The following is a 19,725-nucleotide window of genomic DNA, read 5'->3' as shown; positions in this document are numbered from 1 at the left end:
AGTGATGAGACCTACAGTAACTCGGCAATCTCAATAGAGCTTTTGGAAACTGTTCATTGGTCATTCCTGAATGTGTTTTTACAGCCTCTTTGTAGTGAATCGGGTGTAATTGTAAAAGCTGTGGTAGAGGCTTATGTTGAGACTGCATTCTCGTCTTCTGCTGCTATTGTTTGCAAAACTTATTACATCTCATTTTCCACAGAATTATGTAGAAGAAAAGCTTATTCCTACTTGGAATTGGATGGTTAGTATCATGGACTCTACTGAAGCTCAACTGCGTTACGGTTCTGCGTTAGCATCTGCTGGTGATCCTGGGCATCCAAATCATCCTCTCCATGCTTCTCAGAACTCGGCCAGAAGGGAAAGGATGACAGCCCGTGAGGAAGCCAGCTTGAGAACACTTGAGGGAAGACGGTAAGAAAATAGTTTGATTACTGCATGTGATATGAATTACCAGTTTACAGTAAAATCTTCTTGTTCACTGACATTTTAGGAATCCAACTTTGTAATGCAGCAGTGTAGTTACTGCTTTAAGTTGGCTTCCTGTGTTGTTGCTTCTGTTTGGTTTATTCTGACAGACTAGATTTATCTTGAGTATTAACTGTTTATAATATGCTGCACTGGAGCTGCTTTTAGTAAAGCATAAAACTATGATTGTTACTCTTATTATCATACTTTTTGTGGGCCTTTTTGAGTTTTTACATCCATATTTCAAATATAGAGACTAATATGTAAAAGATGCATTCTGCTGTGATGCCTAATCCTTCTCTATTCAATCCTTTTCTTTCACTAGACGTGCTACTTTGCTCAGTGCCCGTCAGGGAATGATGTCAGCACGTGGTGATTTCCTGAACTACGCACTGTCTTTGATGCGTTCTCACAATGATGAGCACTCAGACGTTCTTCCAGTTCTAGATGTCTGTTCACTAAAGCACGTTGCATATGTTTTTCAAGCCCTTATTTATTGGATTAAAGCAATGAATCAACAGACAACATTGGACACTCCTCAGCTGGAACGGAAAAGGTATTGATGCCAACTTGTAGAAACAAAAACTTTTGCAAAAGTGGTATATGCACTTTTGTTTTAGTCATTGGTGGTGTTATTCAGGACTAATACAAATATATACATATATCTGTGTATATATCATAAAACTAATATGTGCTATGGTATATAGTGTACGTATGTTTGATTTATAAGCCTGTTGCAGTATCCTGTTCAAATTGTTTTATGCTGATGGCTGTAAAAGTTTTTCTTAGCACTGAAACTTGAGTATGATTTTTAACTCCATGGCAGTGCCTCTAAAAGATGTACTTAGGACAACTTATGTGGCTGAAAAATGCAATCTGCTTCTCACATTTAACATGATAACAACTTATTTAGAATTGTGTCAAACATGTTAAGAATGACATGGGAGAAAATGTCAAAGTCTGGTATGATAGGCATAGTAGTTCTCTTTTCCATTTGGTTGTGGATATTGGAGACTTACCTGATGATCTAAAGCACCGTAGGGAAATCAATAGTTGAAGATGTCCTTAAGTTGAAAACAAAATTTTACTAGGTGCATTTATTAGTTTTTAAAAAGTTGTAAGATTTTTTTTTAGAAGTGTTCTTTAATTTGACATAGCAATTAATGATCATAGAAATGTCCTCATGTTGGTAGGCTACACCATCTCTGCTCATTTCTTACTAAGTTTTGAGATAATGTACCTGAACAGTCCTAGTCAACAGATAAATATATGCAAATCTTTGCCCCTTCCTGCCCCTAATTTTCGATATCACAGGTCAAACTTAACTTTTCCTTTTCTCTACAAATTTAGTGACTCTAAAATACAAAGTATCGATGCTCCAGACATATATTGGACTGCTGCTTTAGTTCCAATGTTATGTTATGCTTGTTATGACCTCAAAATGTATATTGGAGGATGTTGCTGTCAACAGTAGTTTCCTCGCAAGTAGAGAAGATTCAATACAGTAACTGATGAAGTTTTTGTGCTGGCTGACTTGAGTAGTTAGAGCCGTGGCTTTCAGCCTTTTCCAGGCAATAACATACTTCTGGAATCTGCTTTGTCCCCGAAAATTCACATATTGAAATCTGTCAAACAACTGTTCATAAAAGAATTGCAAAATTCCCATGAAATACTTATAGAACTATGAAGGGCTAGACCTTTTCAATTAAAAGTGAGTGGTTCAAATTCAAACAGTCAGCTTCAGTTAGATGACATTTTAGTAGCCTGTATGAAACGAAGTTTTGTTGGTCTTCATCTAGTTTCAGAACATGCACAAACTGCCAGAAATCAAAGTTATTGATCTCCTTTATAATAAAGTGAAATAAATTTCTTTAATATGCAGCTTGTAGACTTAGTTTCTGAAATGTGATCAGTGACATTGTTTTTATAGGACTAAGCATATTCTACACTGGTAAATTTTAAATTAGTATTTACGTACATATTTCTTCCACTAATGCAGGGTTCTGAGGTTTTTTTATATTGACATAGACTTCAAAAACTAGCATACCCATCACTGTCAGAAGCTGTAACTTCTAAAATCAAATTTGATAGGCGGCCAAATAGCTATGAGGGTGACTGCAAGTAATGTAGAGAGTGAATATGGAATGCGAAGTACTCTACAGTACTTGGATTTAGAGTGAGTTTATTCTTGTGATGTATAACTCTCAAGTATGCTTACTGATTATACTCTTGCTTTTATTGATTGCTAGAGTGTAAATGTTTCTTTTCAAGAGGATTGACTCTTCCTTTTTTTGGTTTTTTCCTCTTATTTTTTTTTTTAAGAACTAGGGAACTTTTAGAACTGGGCCTTGACAATGAAGATTCAGAACATGAAAACGATGATGACACCAATCAAAGTTAGTAAACAGAAACACTTCTATAGTATGCCAGAATGTGACAGTGTATTTTCTGCTTTAGCTGGCTGAGACTTTGAATAAATTTTGCTACTTGTATATGTTACGTTAAAACAATGAAAAATTGTCCTTTTAAAGTTGGGTTTTAGTAAGATTTTCTTACAGTTGTTACTTTATCAAATGTCTTCTGCCATTGCCCTGTTCTGATTTTGGAGCCCTCTTCTTGTCTCCTTTCTCTCTAAACTGCAGAATTTGTGGCTGCCCTTATCATTCTACAGAGTGACAGAATTTAACATCTGAATCAGAGTTAAACTGATTTTTTTTTTTTTTTTAATCTGATGAAACTGCTGCCGAAAATGGTAGAATATATAATGTATACTATGTACATATGGTGTGGGAGTGCATGTTCAGTAAAGCTGGTTACAGTAAAAAGAATAAAAGTGATGACTAAGCAACTTAAAAATATGGGATTTGTGGAAGCATCCTGTAGAATTATTAAATTTGCAGAGATGCTTCTATGATCAATTAGCTAAGAGGGAAGCATATTAATTTTTGCTATTTTAAATCCTTTGCTTTTATAACTGTGAAAATCAAATTTAAATTTTCTCTGATATTTAGGTGCTACACTCAATGACAAAGATGATGACTCCCTCCCAGCAGAGCCTGGCCAAAACCATCCGTTTTTCAGACGATCAGACTCCATGACATTCCTGGGCTGCATTCCACCAAACCCTTTTGAGGTTCCTCTGGCAGAGGCCATCCCCCTGGCAGACCAGCCCCATCTATTACAGGTGACATCAGAGAAGGTGTTCTGGAAGAAAACTGCAGTTTGCTATTTCATTTCTAACTGAAGTATATTATTTACCCAGAATGCTTTTGTTAATTTTCAGCCAAATGCTCGCAAAGAAGATCTGTTTGGCCGACCAAGCCAGGGTCTGTATTCATCTTCTGCCAACAGTGGGAAATGCTTAATGGAAGTTACAGTGGATAGAAACTGCCTTGAGGTAGAGGTTTTATTATTTTAAATAATAGAGTAATTTGAACTAGTACCTTCATTCCTTTAAAAGACACTTGGATGTTTTCAGAGATAATTTTAAGTAGCTTTCAGAATTATAATCGAAAAGCCTAGTGAGTGTGAACTTTATGATCAGTATGCTTGATTTTTTTTTTTTTTTCTTTAAGTGTAGGAACTTTTATGTTTACTGATGTATAGCAGATTTCAGGCAATATTTTAAGGCTACAGTACAATCCTGAGTTAATTTTGAAATGCCAGTTGTATAATTATTTGTGATAAATGGAATTAAATCTCCTTATAGTCCAGTAGATCTGACTTGCCTACAGGCTGAGCTTTAAATGGCAAGTTTATGAAATGCAAACGTGAAGTAGGAAAATGAATTTCCGTATTGGTTGAAATGATGGAGTTTATTGTGTTTTAACAGGTCAATTACAGTTCTCACTTTTGTGTGGTTTAAAAATTTTTTATATATATATATACACACACAATCTCCTGGAAAAGCTTTCTAGACTGCTTTGAAAGTGCAACTAAATTTTACTTCTACTTGTTTAGGTTCTTCCAACTAAAATGTCTTATGCAGCCAACTTAAAAAATGTTATGAGCATGCAAAATCGGCAGAAGAAGGAAGGGGAGGAACAAAACGTGCCTACAGAAGAATCTGAGAGTTCAAAGCCAGGGCCTTCAGCTCATGATCTTGCAGCACAACTGAAAAGCAGCTTGTTGGCAGAGATAGGATTGACAGAAAGTGAAGGGCCACCTCTCACATCTTTCAGGTAGTTTGAGTTAAAAATTACTTTATGAAATATTACTGAACTGATAAAAGGATATTTGGGAGTCTGAAAAGTCTTTTTAAATTAAGTAGGTTACTTCAGTTTGAATTTGTAGTTTGTGATTGGTAGCTTTTAAAATGAGCAGTTGAACAGTCTTCAAAGAGGTCTGTGCAAACTGTAGTAGAAGTCCTTCACTACCTGACTCCTGCTGCAGACCTACTATGATATCCTGGGTAGACAAGTTTTAAAAATTAGAATTGACAGCTTGCCATCCATGTCTGGTGGTACTGAGCACACTTTGTGCAGTCAGGGATTGAACTGCCCACACTTTGAATTACAGCTTTGCTTTTTTTTTTTTTTTTTTTTTTTTTTTTTTTTTTTTTTTTTTTTTACTATTCAGTTTTTGATTGGTGGGAGACCAATAATGGTGAATTCCATGTAGCAGTGAAGATACATGGTTTGAGAGTAATTTCTCTTTGGAAGCAAAATTTGTGTTTCAGCTGAAACTAAGCAGCTTCATGCACTTTTGTCCACAAACGTACTGTATTGTGGTGGTGTTCTTCAGAAATAAATAACTTACTTGAAAGCAGAGAGTGAGAAAAAGCAGAAGTACACAAAACATCTGAAATTTAACTTGATTTTGCTTGTCTGTCCCTTTTATCCATCCTGCAGGCCACAGTGTAGCTTCATGGGCATGGTTATATCTCATGATATGTTGCTGGGACGTTGGCGCCTTTCTTTAGAGTTGTTTGGTAGAGTATTCATGGAAGATGTTGGAGCAGAGCCTGGATCGGTATGTATTTCCCAGTGCAAGGACAGTTCCTCCTACAGCAAAACTGTGAACCTCCCTCATTATTCTGACTTTGTTTTTTGGGTTTTTTTTTATTTTAAGATCTTGACTGAATTAGGTGGCTTTGAAGTAAAGGAATCAAAATTCCGCAGGGAGATGGAAAAACTTAGAAACCAGCAATCCAGAGATTTAACGTTGGAGGTAAAAAATGTTCGTTTATCTTCTGAATTTGTTTTCATTAAAAGTTGAATCATCACACATTGCAGTAACTTGATAGAAGTAATGTTTCAGAGTCTGCAAGCAGGTGTCTTAAACTTTACTTTGTGTTAAGTGGTGTTGCAATTACGCTGTAGTTTTTCACAGTCTAATTGGTATTTTCTGAGTCTATGCAGAAGTGTCCAGAAACTTCTTGTGAAGCTGAAATTCTCTCTGATGATTGGTAAAGAGAAGAAACCCTTTTTGTGTTTTTACTAGGTTGATCGAGACAGAGATCTTCTAATCCAGCAGACCATGAGGCAGCTCAACAATCATTTTGGTCGCAGGTGTGCTACCACTCCGATGGCTGTACACAGAGTAAAAGTTACTTTTAAGGATGAGCCAGGCGAAGGCAGCGGTGTAGCACGAAGCTTTTATACTGCTATTGCACAGGCTTTTCTGTCAAATGAGAAACTGCCAAATCTAGATTGTATTCAGAATGCCAACAAGGGTACCCATACAAGTAAGTGATGCACAGTTGTTAATCTACAGACAACTTTAAAAGCCTTGGATGCTTTTTTGCATTTAAATACTTGGCATTGTCTCAGATTTCTCATGTTAGCTCATAATGAGAACTGTGAAAATTGTGCATGTTACATCTCTGAGGCAAAGAAATGGCTTTTTCTGCTTTCAGAAACAATCTCTTTTTTCTCAAAACAAGAGTCTGCTTTGGATGCTCTCGGCTTTTTTGAGCATCTTTCTCTCCAATAGGTAATAATTGTCAAGATTTTAGCTAGTAAGAGCTTATACGTTTTAATATGACGGCTCTGTCTGGCTTGCTACAAATACATTTTAATGTTTCCTAAAGTATATATTTTGAAGAATTTTCGCATTTAAAGTTGGTACAAGCACTTCAGGTTCCTTTCTTAAGTTTGACTGAACCCTGATCACTACTTTAAGTGTAGTGGTTCTGTCTCATTGATATCTTTCAAGCTGTCTTCCAAAACTGTGTCCTCCTTGGGTAGGAGAGAGAAATACAAAGATGTTTAAGCTTATGAGGTTTTGTCCCCTTCAGGTCTGATGCAGAGATTGCGAAATAGGGGGGAGAGAGATCGGGAAAGGGAGCGAGAGAGAGAAATGCGGAGAAGTAGTGGCTTACGAGCTGGTTCTCGGAGAGATAGGGATAGGTAAGTGATACATTTTTTTATTTGTTGGAGATACTTCGTCAAATAGAATAACTGCCTTGGTTATCTTCAGGAAAAATACTTCCTCAAATATGTGTCTGTCTTTTTCATTTTCAGGAGCAATTTACAGGGTAATTTCTTTAAATTCAATATATACTTCAATTCCTTAAAGAATAATTATGCTTACTTTAGCATTGATAGCTTATGTTTCAACCACATGCCATCAATCTCTCCTGTTAAAACAACAACAAAAACGTGTACTATAATGAAATCCTGAAGTGGTTTAGAAACAGCATTGTTGGTGACATGTCTGACTGCTGTATCCAAATTACTTGTAGTATTAAAATCACTGGTTCATTATGATTCTCTGTTTTTGAATCATGCTCTCCAAGCAGCTGTGAGCAACACTACTATTCCAGCATAAAAGCTAATGCTATTTTGAATCTGTGTGCAACTGATGTTGTTCCAGAGAATTTTTGCATATTTCCTCTGAAATGAGTACAAACTGCTCAAATTTTCTTAAGGGACTTTAGAAGACAACTTTCCATTGACACACGGCCATTTAGACCAGCATCAGAAGGAAATCCCAGCGATGACCCTGACCCACTTCCAGCGCACAGACAAGCCCTTGGAGAAAGGCTCTACCCTCGAGTGCAAGCAATGCAACCAGTAAGACCGATCTGTGTATACATTTAATGATACATTGTTCTTGTCATCTTTTAATTTAAAAAGTTATTTCCTTGTCCCTTATTCTTTAACATAATTGAAAATATTTGAACATGTAGGGCTGTTTTCATATTCTTTGGCATTTTCCTAAAGTTTTGTTTCTGTGGTTTCTCACTTAGTTTAGGAGGTATTTTGTAATGCCTTCTGTATTTAAAATACTAAAACTTTCATAAAACTGTATTTGAAAGTGAGAGAACTGGAGGAGAATACTAAGACATGTCATTCCTTATCCTCAGGCATTTGCAAGTAAAATCACAGGAATGTTGTTGGAATTGTCCCCTGCTCAGCTGCTTCTGTTACTAGCTAGTGAAGATTCCCTTAGAGCAAGAGTTGATGAAGCAATGGAACTCATAATTGCACATGGCAGGTAAAGTATCAAGGATTTAGATAAGAACGGAAAACCAATTTTGTGGCCACAGCACTTGTACTGTGCTACATCTAACTCTGATACACGAAACTTATTCTTTGCTTTGTTCTAGATATTTTTATTTGGACAAGTGACTTGTTGGCTTTGGTTTAATCTGTCTAGTTTCAGAATATGACAATTCCTTATTGCGAAATTAAATCTGCCTTTATTTTTTTCCCTTGTCAAGGGAGAATGGTGCTGACAGTATATTGGATCTTGGCTTGCTGGACTCTTCAGATAAAGTACAGGTAACAAACTGTTGCAGAAATTAAATTTACTTAAGATCCAGTTGTATCAGTTAATTTTAAAACCTTAAGCAACTGGAGCCTTCTTTTATCATGCAACACAAAGTTCTGTTTAATTATCTAGTGGAGTTATCTTTTTTGTTTTCTTTCTGTTTTGCTTTTGAAAAGATTAAACAGCAATTACTCAAAAGTATTAAATTTTACCATTAGGATATATCATGGAAATTTTTAACCAATGGAACTTGAATCTTTGGGACTAGTAGCAAATAGATTGTTGATGTGTGTCAGTAACTAGAAGTAAGTTTCTTAATTGCTGTTCTGACTTTCAAAACAGGAAAATAGAAAGCGACACGGTTCCAGCCGCAGCGTAGTAGATATGGAATTAGATGATACAGATGATGGGGATGATAATGCACCACTTTTCTACCAACCTGGAAAACGAGGATTTTATACACCAAGACCTGGTAAAAACACAGAAGCAAGGCTGAATTGTTTCAGAAACATTGGCAGGTATGCTACTATTAACTTTGTAGTCTGACAAACTGTAAAAGATGAATATGCGAAATACCACGGAGAGTACCAATGATCCAAGCTGCAAAAACTTCATTACTTTTATGCTCCATATTTCTCACCTGGAGCTAAATAGTGAGGAATTTGCACATGTCAACCTGAGGTTTCTTTTCCTGTTAAATTTTTTTTTTTTTTTTTTTTTACAATCTAGAAGGCTTACACTGCAGGAAATATTTTATTGAAATGATAGATGTCTATGATTTTCTTTTGGGGATTGATAGGACTGGAAAGCTAGTTGCAGATTGTTTCTTAGAATATTTTGACTCTTAAAATGTTAGTTTGCTGAAAGATCTCCAATGTAATTTCTGTTGTAACAAAACCCAAACATTTATTTTCAGAATCCTAGGATTGTGCTTGTTGCAGAATGAACTATGTCCCATCACGCTAAATAGACATGTAATCAAAGTTCTTCTTGGCAGAAAGGTAAGCTGAACATAGAAATTTGCATTTCCTTTAATTACACAAAATCTCATCTTTAAAAATGGCCTTTTTTTCCTAACATGCATGTATTGACAAGAAGAGCTGATATTGGAACTGTAAAGGTGTCTTTAAATTTAATTTGAGGAGTATGAATTTTTTCATCACTTAAATTTTGAAGTGAGTAGAGATCAGGTATTTGACTAAGATGGAATTATTTGTAATAGGTTAAACACATTTCACTCTCTTCAGAAACAGCTTACTGCCTCCCTTTTTCCCTCTTCCTGAGACTGAAGACTCTAAAAGACAGTGTTGGACAGTACTAAGCAATAGAACCTCAGCTTAATGGTATTTGAGAGAACTCATTGAATTCAATTGTAGTGAAAATTTATTCTTAAGTGTAGGTATAATTTAATTTAGGGCAATAATTACCTAAACTTTTGGCAAAAATGCTTCCTTATATAAACACTAGTTATGTACTGCACATTTCATGCATTAGTCAATAGCTTTGTCAGTTCTACCTGACGCAACAAACTTAAACCAAGGTTTATTACTGGTAGTCTTTCCTTAAAAACTATGTTGATCACATAATCAGTTATCCAACATACACATGAAATGAAAAAGGGTTCATGGCAGAAAGATATGCCTCCAAATATCCCCTGATATCTTCCAAGAGAGATTCCATTCTAATTATTTTATTTGGGTTTTTCTTCTTGAATATGTATTTTTTCCCATTAAATGTTGGATACATCGAAGAATATTTTAGTTAGATTTAGTGTAGTTTAGTTAGTAGATGACTTTTCTCTCCAGGCCGATAGTGAACAAAGAAGGAAGAAGCTATAGAAAACAGCAAGAAGTAGACATTGTATTTGAACTATTGGAAACTGGTATGCAGCTACTGCGCCATCAGTCATTTAACGTGTCCATATAGCAGCAGTGTGTGCGTGCTTAAGTGGAGGGGAACTTTCAACATTTTGGAGCACCAATGCAAAGAGTTTCCAACTTCAGTCAACCTCCATCAAATCTCTATTGAACTAGGTGATATGTAGAAGCATTTTTTTATGTGTAAATTTTCTTTATAACCTCTGTGCCCTTCATAGCAGGAAAGGCTTTACAGGTCTGTCTTTACATTCTGCTAATGCACTTCAAGTGAGTATTCTAATGGACCTTCAAAAGCAGGTGAAAATAGGAGTTTGACTGCCTTTATTTCCACATGTTTGTGTGCTTGGTTCCCTGGGCTATGTGCTGCTGTATGCTAGTGCATAGATTAGGCACAGATCACATTATTTACATCTATCTTTTTTTATAGGTGAACTGGCATGACTTTGCTTTTTTTGATCCGGTTATGTATGAAAGCCTTCGGCAACTCATTCTGGCTTCCCAGAGTACAGATGCTGACGCGGTGTTTGCAGCGATGGACTTGGCCTTTGCCATAGACCTGTGTAAGGAGGAGGGCGGAGGGCAGGTAAGCGCAGCTAAAACTGTATCTCTGCAGTTTCAGAATGCCACAGCTTATGCGTGTTGTAATGTACACATCGTCCATGCTCTTCTCAGATGGCAGAGATAATGTTTTACCCTTCCTGGATTCAAATATAGTGCTCTCCTTAGACAACGAAGCGTGGGGTTTTTTTCGTTGAAGGTGATGTAGAGCCTACCATAAAGCCTGGATAGTATAGTTAATCCTAGGGCAGGGGTGTCAAACTCATTTTCACCGGAGGCCACATCAGCCTCACGGTTGCCTTCAAAGGCATTTATACAGTCCTAAAATTATACATCTGGCCCTTTGAAGGCAACCGTGAGGCTGATGTGACCCCCGGTGAAAATGAGTTTGACACCCTTGTCTCAGGGGATCTTTAAAGATAACCTGTAACAGTAAATGTTGTTTGTTTTTTAGAGGGAAATTAAGCAGTAAATCACTGTGCAGCATACTGTGGCTGTTGTAATAATCTCACTTCCTTTATTTTTTCCTTTTATTTTTTTTTAACTTCTTTTTTTTTTAATGGTCCTTGTTACTTTGCCATAGGTTGAACTTATTTCCAATGGTGTAAATATACCTGTCACTCCTCAGAATGTATATGAGTATGTCCGGAAATACGCAGAACACCGAATGTTGGTAGTAGCGGAGCAGCCTCTACATGTAAGTCTTTGGTGGAGTGTTTTTCTAAAAAAAATTTTTTAAATATGTAAGGTTTCAGACAGCTAATTCTTATGCTATTGCTAACCAGGTTTCTTTTGAAGTCTTGACAGCTTGATTAAAAATATTTCATTTTCTAATTTTTTTTATAATTGTATAGCTGTTTATGCAGTACTGTGAAGACTGAGTACTTTGAGCAAATTCGCTTTCTTATAGAATGAAAGATAATTTCTTTTAAACTTGATCTAATTGGTTAGACATAAAAGTTCATTTATTGAGCTCAAATGGCATGTATCCTCTTGGAATTCTTGCTTTGTATTTAGCAGCTACTTTCTTCTAATAATCTGTCACTTTTGATTTGTTTAGCCTTACAAAGATTAAAAGAAATTTCAAAATATTTACATAAATCACCTTGAATGTTTGACTTGTGTCCTTGTTTTAAAAGGAAAAATCAGTTATGAAACATACAACTTTGTTCTTATTTTACTAGCCTGGCAGGAAACCTAACAATTGACTATAAAACTATATTTAAAATTATTTTATTTTTGAAGCCATTTTTAATTAAGAGCTATGGAATGATATATTTTTGTAAATAGTTAATGAAGGTCCAGTACTTAGAACCACTTTCTGTCATAGAATACTACATCTCCACTTGGTTGTTTCTGTTCACTGTGGTTTCCTGCTGCATTTCTGAGATAAGCCAGGAGACTGCTGGAATACCTCTCTGCGGTTTAGGTCCAAAATTGTCACAGAACATGTTCCTAGAGTCAAGCTACTTACTCTCAATGTCTGCCTATTTTAATATTTGACTCTTGTTTACTTAAAGAGTTGAAAACCATAACATTTGTATTAATTTGGGAATTTACTAAAATTTTTTCATATTTTTCCATTTGAAAATGGAATTTCCAGTCTTTTCAGGATACTGCTTATTTATATAAAGTATATGTATTTGTGTATAACATTTTTTCAAGCAGAGTTGTCATGTAAGCGTCTGAAGAAGCAAAGCGATAGTAACATGCAAGATGCATTTTTCGTAATTCTCATCAGATTCAGCATAGCTCAGGAAAATATCTGAACATTTTAGCACTAGCGAGTGCATTTTTTTTTCTGCTCCTGGTGAAATATTAGTTCAAACCATTATTGCTTTCTTTTGCAATAATAGGTAGGGTTTAGCAGATTGGTGCAGTCCTTTGTTTCAGAAAATTTGCATCTCAGATGGCAAAGCTTTGAAAGAACAGAACAGTTAGGAGAATAATGAATTTTAAAGTTAATAGGGGAGTTCACATGGAACTTCTCAGTAATGTATTGAAACCCAGTCTGAAAGTGATATGGCTATAATGCAAATCTTGTGGTTTTCACTTTAAGGCAATGCGGAAGGGTCTCCTGGATGTACTTCCAAAGAATTCATTAGAAGATTTGACAGCAGAAGATTTCAGACTTTTGGTAAATGGCTGTGGTGAAGTAAATGTGCAAATGCTAATCAGCTTTACCTCTTTCAATGATGAGTCAGGTATGAAATAACTTCTTCAGAAACAGCATTGCAAACACAATGTTTATTCTGTGTCAAGTAGAGTTACTAGCATTAAACTACCTCTTCAAATTTGACATAAGTTAATCACTGAAAGTCCTAATAAAATTACATATCTTTGAAAATATTTACCTTCAGTTGGGGGGGACAACCACATCTCCAACTTTGCTGTCACTTGATGTTAAATACAATGATTGTATTAATGGTACTATATCTTTCCTTCTGAAAGTTCTGACCTAACTTTAGAACTATAAATGTGATGGATGCAGTCTAATTTCTTACATAAATTTTGCTGTTGTTAGGCTTTTGGGGATGGAGAGGATGGGAGTTGTACTGAAGTGTGTCAGAGTTAGCCTTTACATTCAAAAGTATGCACTTTAGTTTTGAAATTGCTATTGTGTCCAATATCAGAACTTTATGAATAAGATCATAGCTGAGATCCAACTTGCAGTACATGTAAAACAGATCTCTTAATGTTTTTTGTCCAGTGTACCAGCTGAATTATATATCTTTTTTATTTCACACAGGAGAAAATGCTGAGAAGCTTTTGCAGTTCAAGCGTTGGTTTTGGTCCATTGTTGAGAAGATGAGTATGACAGAAAGACAAGATCTAGTAAGTTGTTTCTCAGTGGAAACGTGCAGAGGAATAACTTTGACATAATTACTGTTTTTAAGTGTGTCTACCTGCAGAGACTTTGCATGTGAAGAGTTAAGGTGGCAGAGCAGGGTAGTAGGGATTGATTAGACTTTCAGTTCTGGAAACATGAGGTGTGAATCCTAGACCTTCTTGCAACTGAAAGTAAGCGTGGTGTGTCTTTGTCCACACTGACAGGTCTGTGATGGAAGCACAGTTACCATGTCTGCACAGTCGTTCTTGAGCTGAGTAACTCTGGTTAGTCAGCTGTGTTTTGGGCTAGTTGGGTTTTGAGGTTGAGTTCTCTTCCTGGATCTCCTGCTCTCCTGGCTTGTTGTGTATCCTGAGGGCAACACCTGCGTCCTCTCTGTAAGATGTTGGTAATGATACTATCTCCTTCTTGGAGCCCTTCAGGAATAGCTGATGAGTAGCATGAAAGATCAAGATACTGTTCAGGGGGTTTCATTTTGGAAAACTTGCCTGTAAATTGTATTCACTGCATGCTTCTTAAAACTATTTGCTTTTATCTTCCTGCTACTTAAGGTACTATCTTTCCTTTACAGTTTGCTAAAAGGAAACAAGGACTAATTTGAAAAGCAGAAAATCTAGAGCACATTTGTTAAGGAGTATCTATGGTTACACTTTGGTAATGACTCTGCTATGCAAGTCAGTATTTCACACTTGAGACAATAAATCAAATACTGTCTGTTGTTGCCTTTTGTCTGTACAAGTACTTCATTCTGGTTCATGAGAGATTCCTGACGCATTTTGTATTGATTGCACTCACCATCTTCCCTGATGGATTTGGGGACATTTCATTTACAGAGGATTTTTTGACACAGGATCATTTTGAGTGCTGCTTTTATCAGTTTTAACAGAAGTATATAACGTAATGAGTAATTGAGGAAAGGAAGGGAAGGAAGCTACTACAAAAGCACGTAGCATGACCACCGAGTTTCGTTGGTGTATTGAATGCAACGTAATGTGATCAAACTTGCTGTGACTGTGCAGTTCTTTATCCTATCCCTACACAGCATGGAGGCAACATGAATTTTAAATACTGTCTTCTTTTTTCAGGTTTATTTTTGGACCTCAAGTCCATCATTGCCTGCCAGTGAGGAGGGATTCCAGCCTATGCCGTCAATCACAATAAGACCACCAGATGACCAACATCTTCCTACAGCAAACACTTGCATTTCTCGCCTTTATGTCCCACTCTATTCCTCTAAGCAGATTTTGAAACAGAAATTGTTACTCGCCATTAAGACCAAGAATTTTGGTTTTGTGTAGAGTATAAAAAGTGTGTATTGCTGTGTAATATTACTAGCTAAGTTTTGTAGATTTTTCCATTTGTCTATAAAAGTTTATGAAAGTTAATGCTGTCATACCCCTGGTGGTACTTTAAAGATTTAAATGCAAACATTCCTGTACTAAATTTGTAACGTAAAGGCCTAAGGAGCACTGGCAATATCTGATTGCAACAGTTTGCTGGTCAATACCTCCTTTGCCTAACCCCAGCCAAAGATGACAGCAGAACAATATAATTTACACTGTGATTTATCTTTTTGCTGAGGGAAAATATGTAAAATGTTCTGAAAATTCACTGCTGCCTTTGTGGAAAGTGTTTCAGCAAAGGTTCTTGTATAGAGGGAGTAGGGAATTTCGAAATAAAAAATTAAGTATGTTCTGTGTTTAATTTTAACTTTTTTTTATGGTGTTTAATTTGTGGTTGGCTGCAGTTGTGTATCATGTATATTGAACTTGTAAAAAGTTCCTGACAGCTCAGATCCTGGAGTTGGGATCGTTCACTTACAAAACCACTTTCTTTGCAATTTTTGTTCTGATTGCATTGAACTCTGGTGCATCAGATACCATCACTAATATTTTGCATGTAATCTGTACCTTTAGTGGGGTTGTGTTGGGTTTTTTTTTTTGTACATATGATGAGGCCAATGCACAGTGTTTCATAGTTCACAATCAACATTTTTGTATCCCTGTTTCAGTGAACAGACAGTCAGGAGATTGTTCCACTACCAGTTCTAACCCGACACTTGTACTACATTATCTAACTATGTAAACTCAGCCTGGGCACTTTCTGGTAACTGTAAAATGTTTATAAGATCATGATTATTGAAGATACATTTTGGGAAACTTCAATGTTCGTGAGCAGCTTAACTTCTTTTGTATCTAGCCTTTTTTTAAGTATCTTGTTACAGTTTTTTAATAAAGAAATTACAGACAAAATACAAAGTCATACTGAAGAAACAATAGTTTTTATTTATTTAGCCATTTATACTTTATCTAACAGCATACACTAAACACAGTTGTTCATAAAAAATCTGAATTTTGTAACTGAAAAATTGACCTGCAGAAGATGTTCAGCCCACATTTTACAGTTAGCAGAGAATCCTGAATGAAATGGGCCAGGCAACCCCTTCTTTTCACAGAATTGGTTTGAAGGGAAAGTGGCTTGTTCTGAAAAACCTCAAGGTAATTAGGTTAGAATAAAATTCTTAAACTGCACTGTAGGGAGTTCTACTGTATGTTCACTTTGGAAGTGGCTGGTTGCTTTTGGGGAGGGCAGTCTTTGTAACCTAGGTCATGTTTTCCCTAATGCTTGAGAGGCTTTTTGAGAGTTAGGAAGTGATTAAAAAAGGAAGGAGCTACTTTTTCTGTGTCAAAACAAATTTCTGAGAGCTTAGCAGACTTAGCAGAGCTTAGCAGTATTGAAGGTTAAACCTTTTGTTGTGGTGTTCTCCCTCTTTCTTGCTTCTCCAACCCCACGAGTCCATGTTAGGGATATTTTTTTTTTTTCTTCCTTTTGTTGGGACGAGCTAAACTTACATTCTGTCAAAATCTAAACGGAATTCACCTTTGCCAGAACTCCACTGGGGTTTTCCTTTCTGTCAGCTAGTTGAGGATGACCAGAAGTTACCTACAACTGTGATTTTCAAAAAAGCCTCTATTTTCATCATTTATCTAGTTGCTAGAGGTACAGAGGACAGTTGAGATCAGCAATTCTGATCACCAGTTGCCAAACTGATGCTGAAAATCCTGTTTTCTAAATAAGGCTGTTTCAGGCTTGTGTAGTTAAACTGCAGATAAGTAAACAGGTGTAGGGTTATTTTTGCATGTACTAATACTTCCTAAATCAATTGTCCTAGAAAAGGATAGTTTCAATGTATGAGGATTGGAGTCTGTTCTGGATTTCCTGTTGTGACCTCCAGTGTATTTTAAGTTCAAAACTTCGTTAGATTTTACTATGCTAGTATCAGTTAAAACCAAAAAGCAGTACAGCTACACAAGTCTAGCTATAGGTGCGTTAGTATAGAGAAAATGTGTACTGGTATGGCTGTTCTCATATGCTAAGGAGGATAGTTTTAAAAGGTACAAAGCAACATATACCTTATGCCTGGATTTCTAACTGATGTAATTTTTTCCATTACCAAAACCGCCTCTAATTGAAATGTGTAAAGTTAGTAGAAAGCAACAAAGAAACTGTCTAGAATAGGCATCAAATCTGCAGTCTGTAAAAAATAAAGCTCCCTCCCTCACAAAGCTTTGTGAGGCTTGATGTGTTAAAAAGTATCCAAGGCCCTTGGATGAAAGGCCATATATAAATGTAAAGTACTCTGTGTATATATATATATATATGTATTGTGTGTATATGTATATAAGTGTATGTGTATGTATAACATATAAATATATGTTATATGTATATATATTTCTGTATAGAGCTTAAACATTTTTTAAGTCCTGTAATGTATAGCTAGACAAAAATTACGCAGGTAACTCACCGTAGCTCACCATATATACACACACAAGGCATTCTGATAAGTGGAGAGGGAATCTAGAATGATTTATGCTGTCGTCATTGACTTGAAATGTGTATGTAGCTTTATAAATAGCTTTTTTCCTCTGTATGGTATATTTAAACTATATCAAGATTTTAATAAGAAAAATGTTTATTAAAATCATACACCTCATCTCCCTTTGACTTAAGCCCTTCTGTTAGTTCACTTTTAAGATGTGGTAGAGAAACTAGTTAAAAGGAAAATTCTGTAACGTTTACATTTTTTTTAATAGTCTAAATCCTTAGCTGTTTATAATTGCTGAAACAGGAGATAAAGATAGCTACTAATAAAACATTATCGCCACCTCCTAGACTAGCTCCTATTCTGAATCTAGGGAACACTGACACCTTAGTGCTAACTTCCATGGCTAACTCTCAGCATTGGTTTCTGTTCCTTAGGTGACTGTATCTAACACAGAAGGTAAATCGCTTGCTCCAGTGTTGTTAGTTTTTCACAAGTGAAAAATTGTATGGACTTGTCGTCAAGTGGCTTTTCCCGTCTGGTTCGTCTGGGAGTGACTTTTCTTTCCTGCAAGTTAGTCATTTGGTCATTAGACAATGTGCAGTGAAAAAGCTGTAAACTGGCAGATTCGTGAATCAAGCAATACCCTTCTTGTAGGGTCACGCGGGGAGGCGGAGGAGAGAAAATTTTCTAATCTCTTAACCTACCTTTATCTTTGTATCATTTGCACAATTGTATGCAGACCTGCTGGTTTTTGGAAGTTTACTTGCAGACATGCACCCAAAGAGGAGTGGGCAGAGAGCTGGGGTGCGGGCCCTCTGGGGCGCCGGACATGGGGGCGGGAGAGGTCTGCGCTCACCCCGCAGCACCCCCCGTGCGGCTGGGGGAGCCCCCATCAGCACCCCTCTTTGGCACCATGGGGACGGTTGTTCAGTAGACTGGTAGTAGCCTTCTCGGAGGAATCTCCCTGCTCTCCTTTTAACTTCATCGTGCTCTCACAAGCTGTGGATCACGCCTCTGTCTGCGGATCTGTAAATGCCATTTTGAGCTTTTTCTGTGTCCATACTCTTCACTTCATTGACACTTGCATTTCTCTGCCTTCCTCTAGGGAAACTACAGATACCTAGCTTTTAGTAGCTTTGATTCCCTCTTTTCAGGCTTTGTATGATTTGACCTTTTTTATAAACTCTTCAGTTTTCCTTTTTAAAACAGTTCTGCCAAAATCAAATAGAAAATTCTGCAAATCTGTATTAACCGCATTTCAGTGCGTTTGGTATTTGCTTATCCCGAGGTCTGAACGTCCACACACGGATTGAAACGTGCAGGTGAACTGGTCGTGGGAAGCTTCAGCGTCTCTCTGGAACTCGCAGTGCTGGAGTTCCTGCAGGGTCTGCGTGGGGAGGACACGAACAGGCGTCACAGCCGGAGTCTGTCACAGCGCCCGCGTTGCCCGGCCAGACCTCTGCCGTCAGCGGCAGCACCCGCCGGCCCTTCCCTGATGGGAAATTGCTGTCGTGGTTTTCTTTTGCGGCTATTCAAGAATCTTGTCATTGAGCAGATTTGCTGAACTGAGAAGCACAGAGGGCTTTAAAATTTTTATATAGCTTTTAAGGATTACCTGTGGAGTTGCCTTTAGTAGGATAACTTTGTCTCACTTGAAACGCAAGCCTGTAAGTGAGATTTCTATTCTCTCCCTTTGTTCATGGCTTTCTTAATATAAAGGTATGTTTTGTCATTACATATCGCCACAAGTTACTGTTACAGGAATACACTATTTAGTATAGCAAGCAGCAGCCAGTTGTTCCCAAGTGTTTCAGGACATTTTCCGTAACAGTGAGACTTTCTGGTATCCCTTGTCCAGTGACAATGGCAGCTAATGCAAATGTTTGAATACTATAGTTGTGCAAGCCTATTGGCAAATAAGTTCCTGCCACAACCTGTGGTAAGGTTTCTTTCTCTGCAAGGACACTCTTTTAAGAAAATAGTTGTTTTGGACCTACTGAAATTATTCATAAATTGATTTTCATACAGTGAACAGTTTTAAGATGAAAAAGCAGATTTCACTTTAATTTATAAACTAAAATTCTGCAATATACCTGAAATAGCATTCTTCATAGAAAAAAAGAAAGGTATTTATAAAGCATTTTTAAAAGGAACCTACATATTCCCAAAATAAGTAGTGTCTTTTGGGGTAGGAGGGAAGAGGCATTGTAGTTCCAGCTGTGATAACTGCATTTTGGATGCCTTAAAAGATTAAATTTTGGGACATAATTTGTATCAGTAACATTCTTTGCCTTGCCATGAAAGAGTACTTTTCCCAAAAAGCTGTAATTGAAGCTAGTATAGAGTGCATTTTTTCATTGCTTTTATTATTTTGGAACTACTAAATACAGCATGAACTTGCAGATTGTTCTCATTCATGTCTTTCCAAAGGA

At 36.7% G+C, this 19,725-nt stretch overlaps 1 protein-coding gene across 10 annotated transcripts in view; it reads left to right on the top strand.

The window, feature by feature from the left end:
- The window catches only part of UBR5 (ubiquitin protein ligase E3 component n-recognin 5), an 85,408-nt gene extending 68,016 nt beyond the window's left edge, over nt 1–17,392 (top strand). For 6 of the 10 annotated variants that reach the window (XM_065627165.1, XM_065627158.1, XM_065627160.1 and 3 more), the window contains 20 exons: nt 203–414; nt 794–1,024; nt 2,791–2,864; nt 3,480–3,652; nt 3,731–3,865; nt 4,429–4,649; nt 5,319–5,439; nt 5,539–5,637; nt 5,911–6,154; nt 6,707–6,818; nt 7,340–7,484; nt 7,778–7,908; nt 8,135–8,195; nt 8,527–8,702; nt 9,101–9,185; nt 10,489–10,644; nt 11,203–11,316; nt 12,679–12,823; nt 13,369–13,454; nt 14,553–17,392. In XM_065627165.1, coding sequence (XP_065483237.1) covers nt 203–414; nt 794–1,024; nt 2,791–2,864; nt 3,480–3,652; nt 3,731–3,865; nt 4,429–4,649; nt 5,319–5,439; nt 5,539–5,637; nt 5,911–6,154; nt 6,707–6,818; nt 7,340–7,484; nt 7,778–7,908; nt 8,135–8,195; nt 8,527–8,702; nt 9,101–9,185; nt 10,489–10,644; nt 11,203–11,316; nt 12,679–12,823; nt 13,369–13,454; nt 14,553–14,765 — 2,934 coding nt within the window. In that variant the 3' untranslated portion in view covers nt 14,766–17,392. The remainder of the gene's footprint in view (nt 1–202; nt 415–793; nt 1,025–2,790; nt 2,865–3,479; nt 3,653–3,730; nt 3,866–4,428; nt 4,650–5,318; nt 5,440–5,538; nt 5,638–5,910; nt 6,155–6,706; nt 6,819–7,339; nt 7,485–7,777; nt 7,909–8,134; nt 8,196–8,526; nt 8,703–9,100; nt 9,186–10,488; nt 10,645–11,202; nt 11,317–12,678; nt 12,824–13,368; nt 13,455–14,552) is intronic. The other 4 variants (XM_065627163.1, XM_065627162.1, XM_065627159.1 and 1 more) reach the window with 2 other exon arrangements.
- The last annotated feature ends 2,333 nt before the right edge of the window (nt 17,393–19,725 follow it).

Source organism: Caloenas nicobarica, chromosome 2 (genome assembly GCF_036013445.1).
Source record: "Caloenas nicobarica isolate bCalNic1 chromosome 2, bCalNic1.hap1, whole genome shotgun sequence".
NCBI lineage: Eukaryota > Metazoa > Chordata > Aves > Columbiformes > Columbidae > Caloenas > Caloenas nicobarica.
This window is presented reverse-complemented; position numbering and strand designations above follow the sequence as displayed.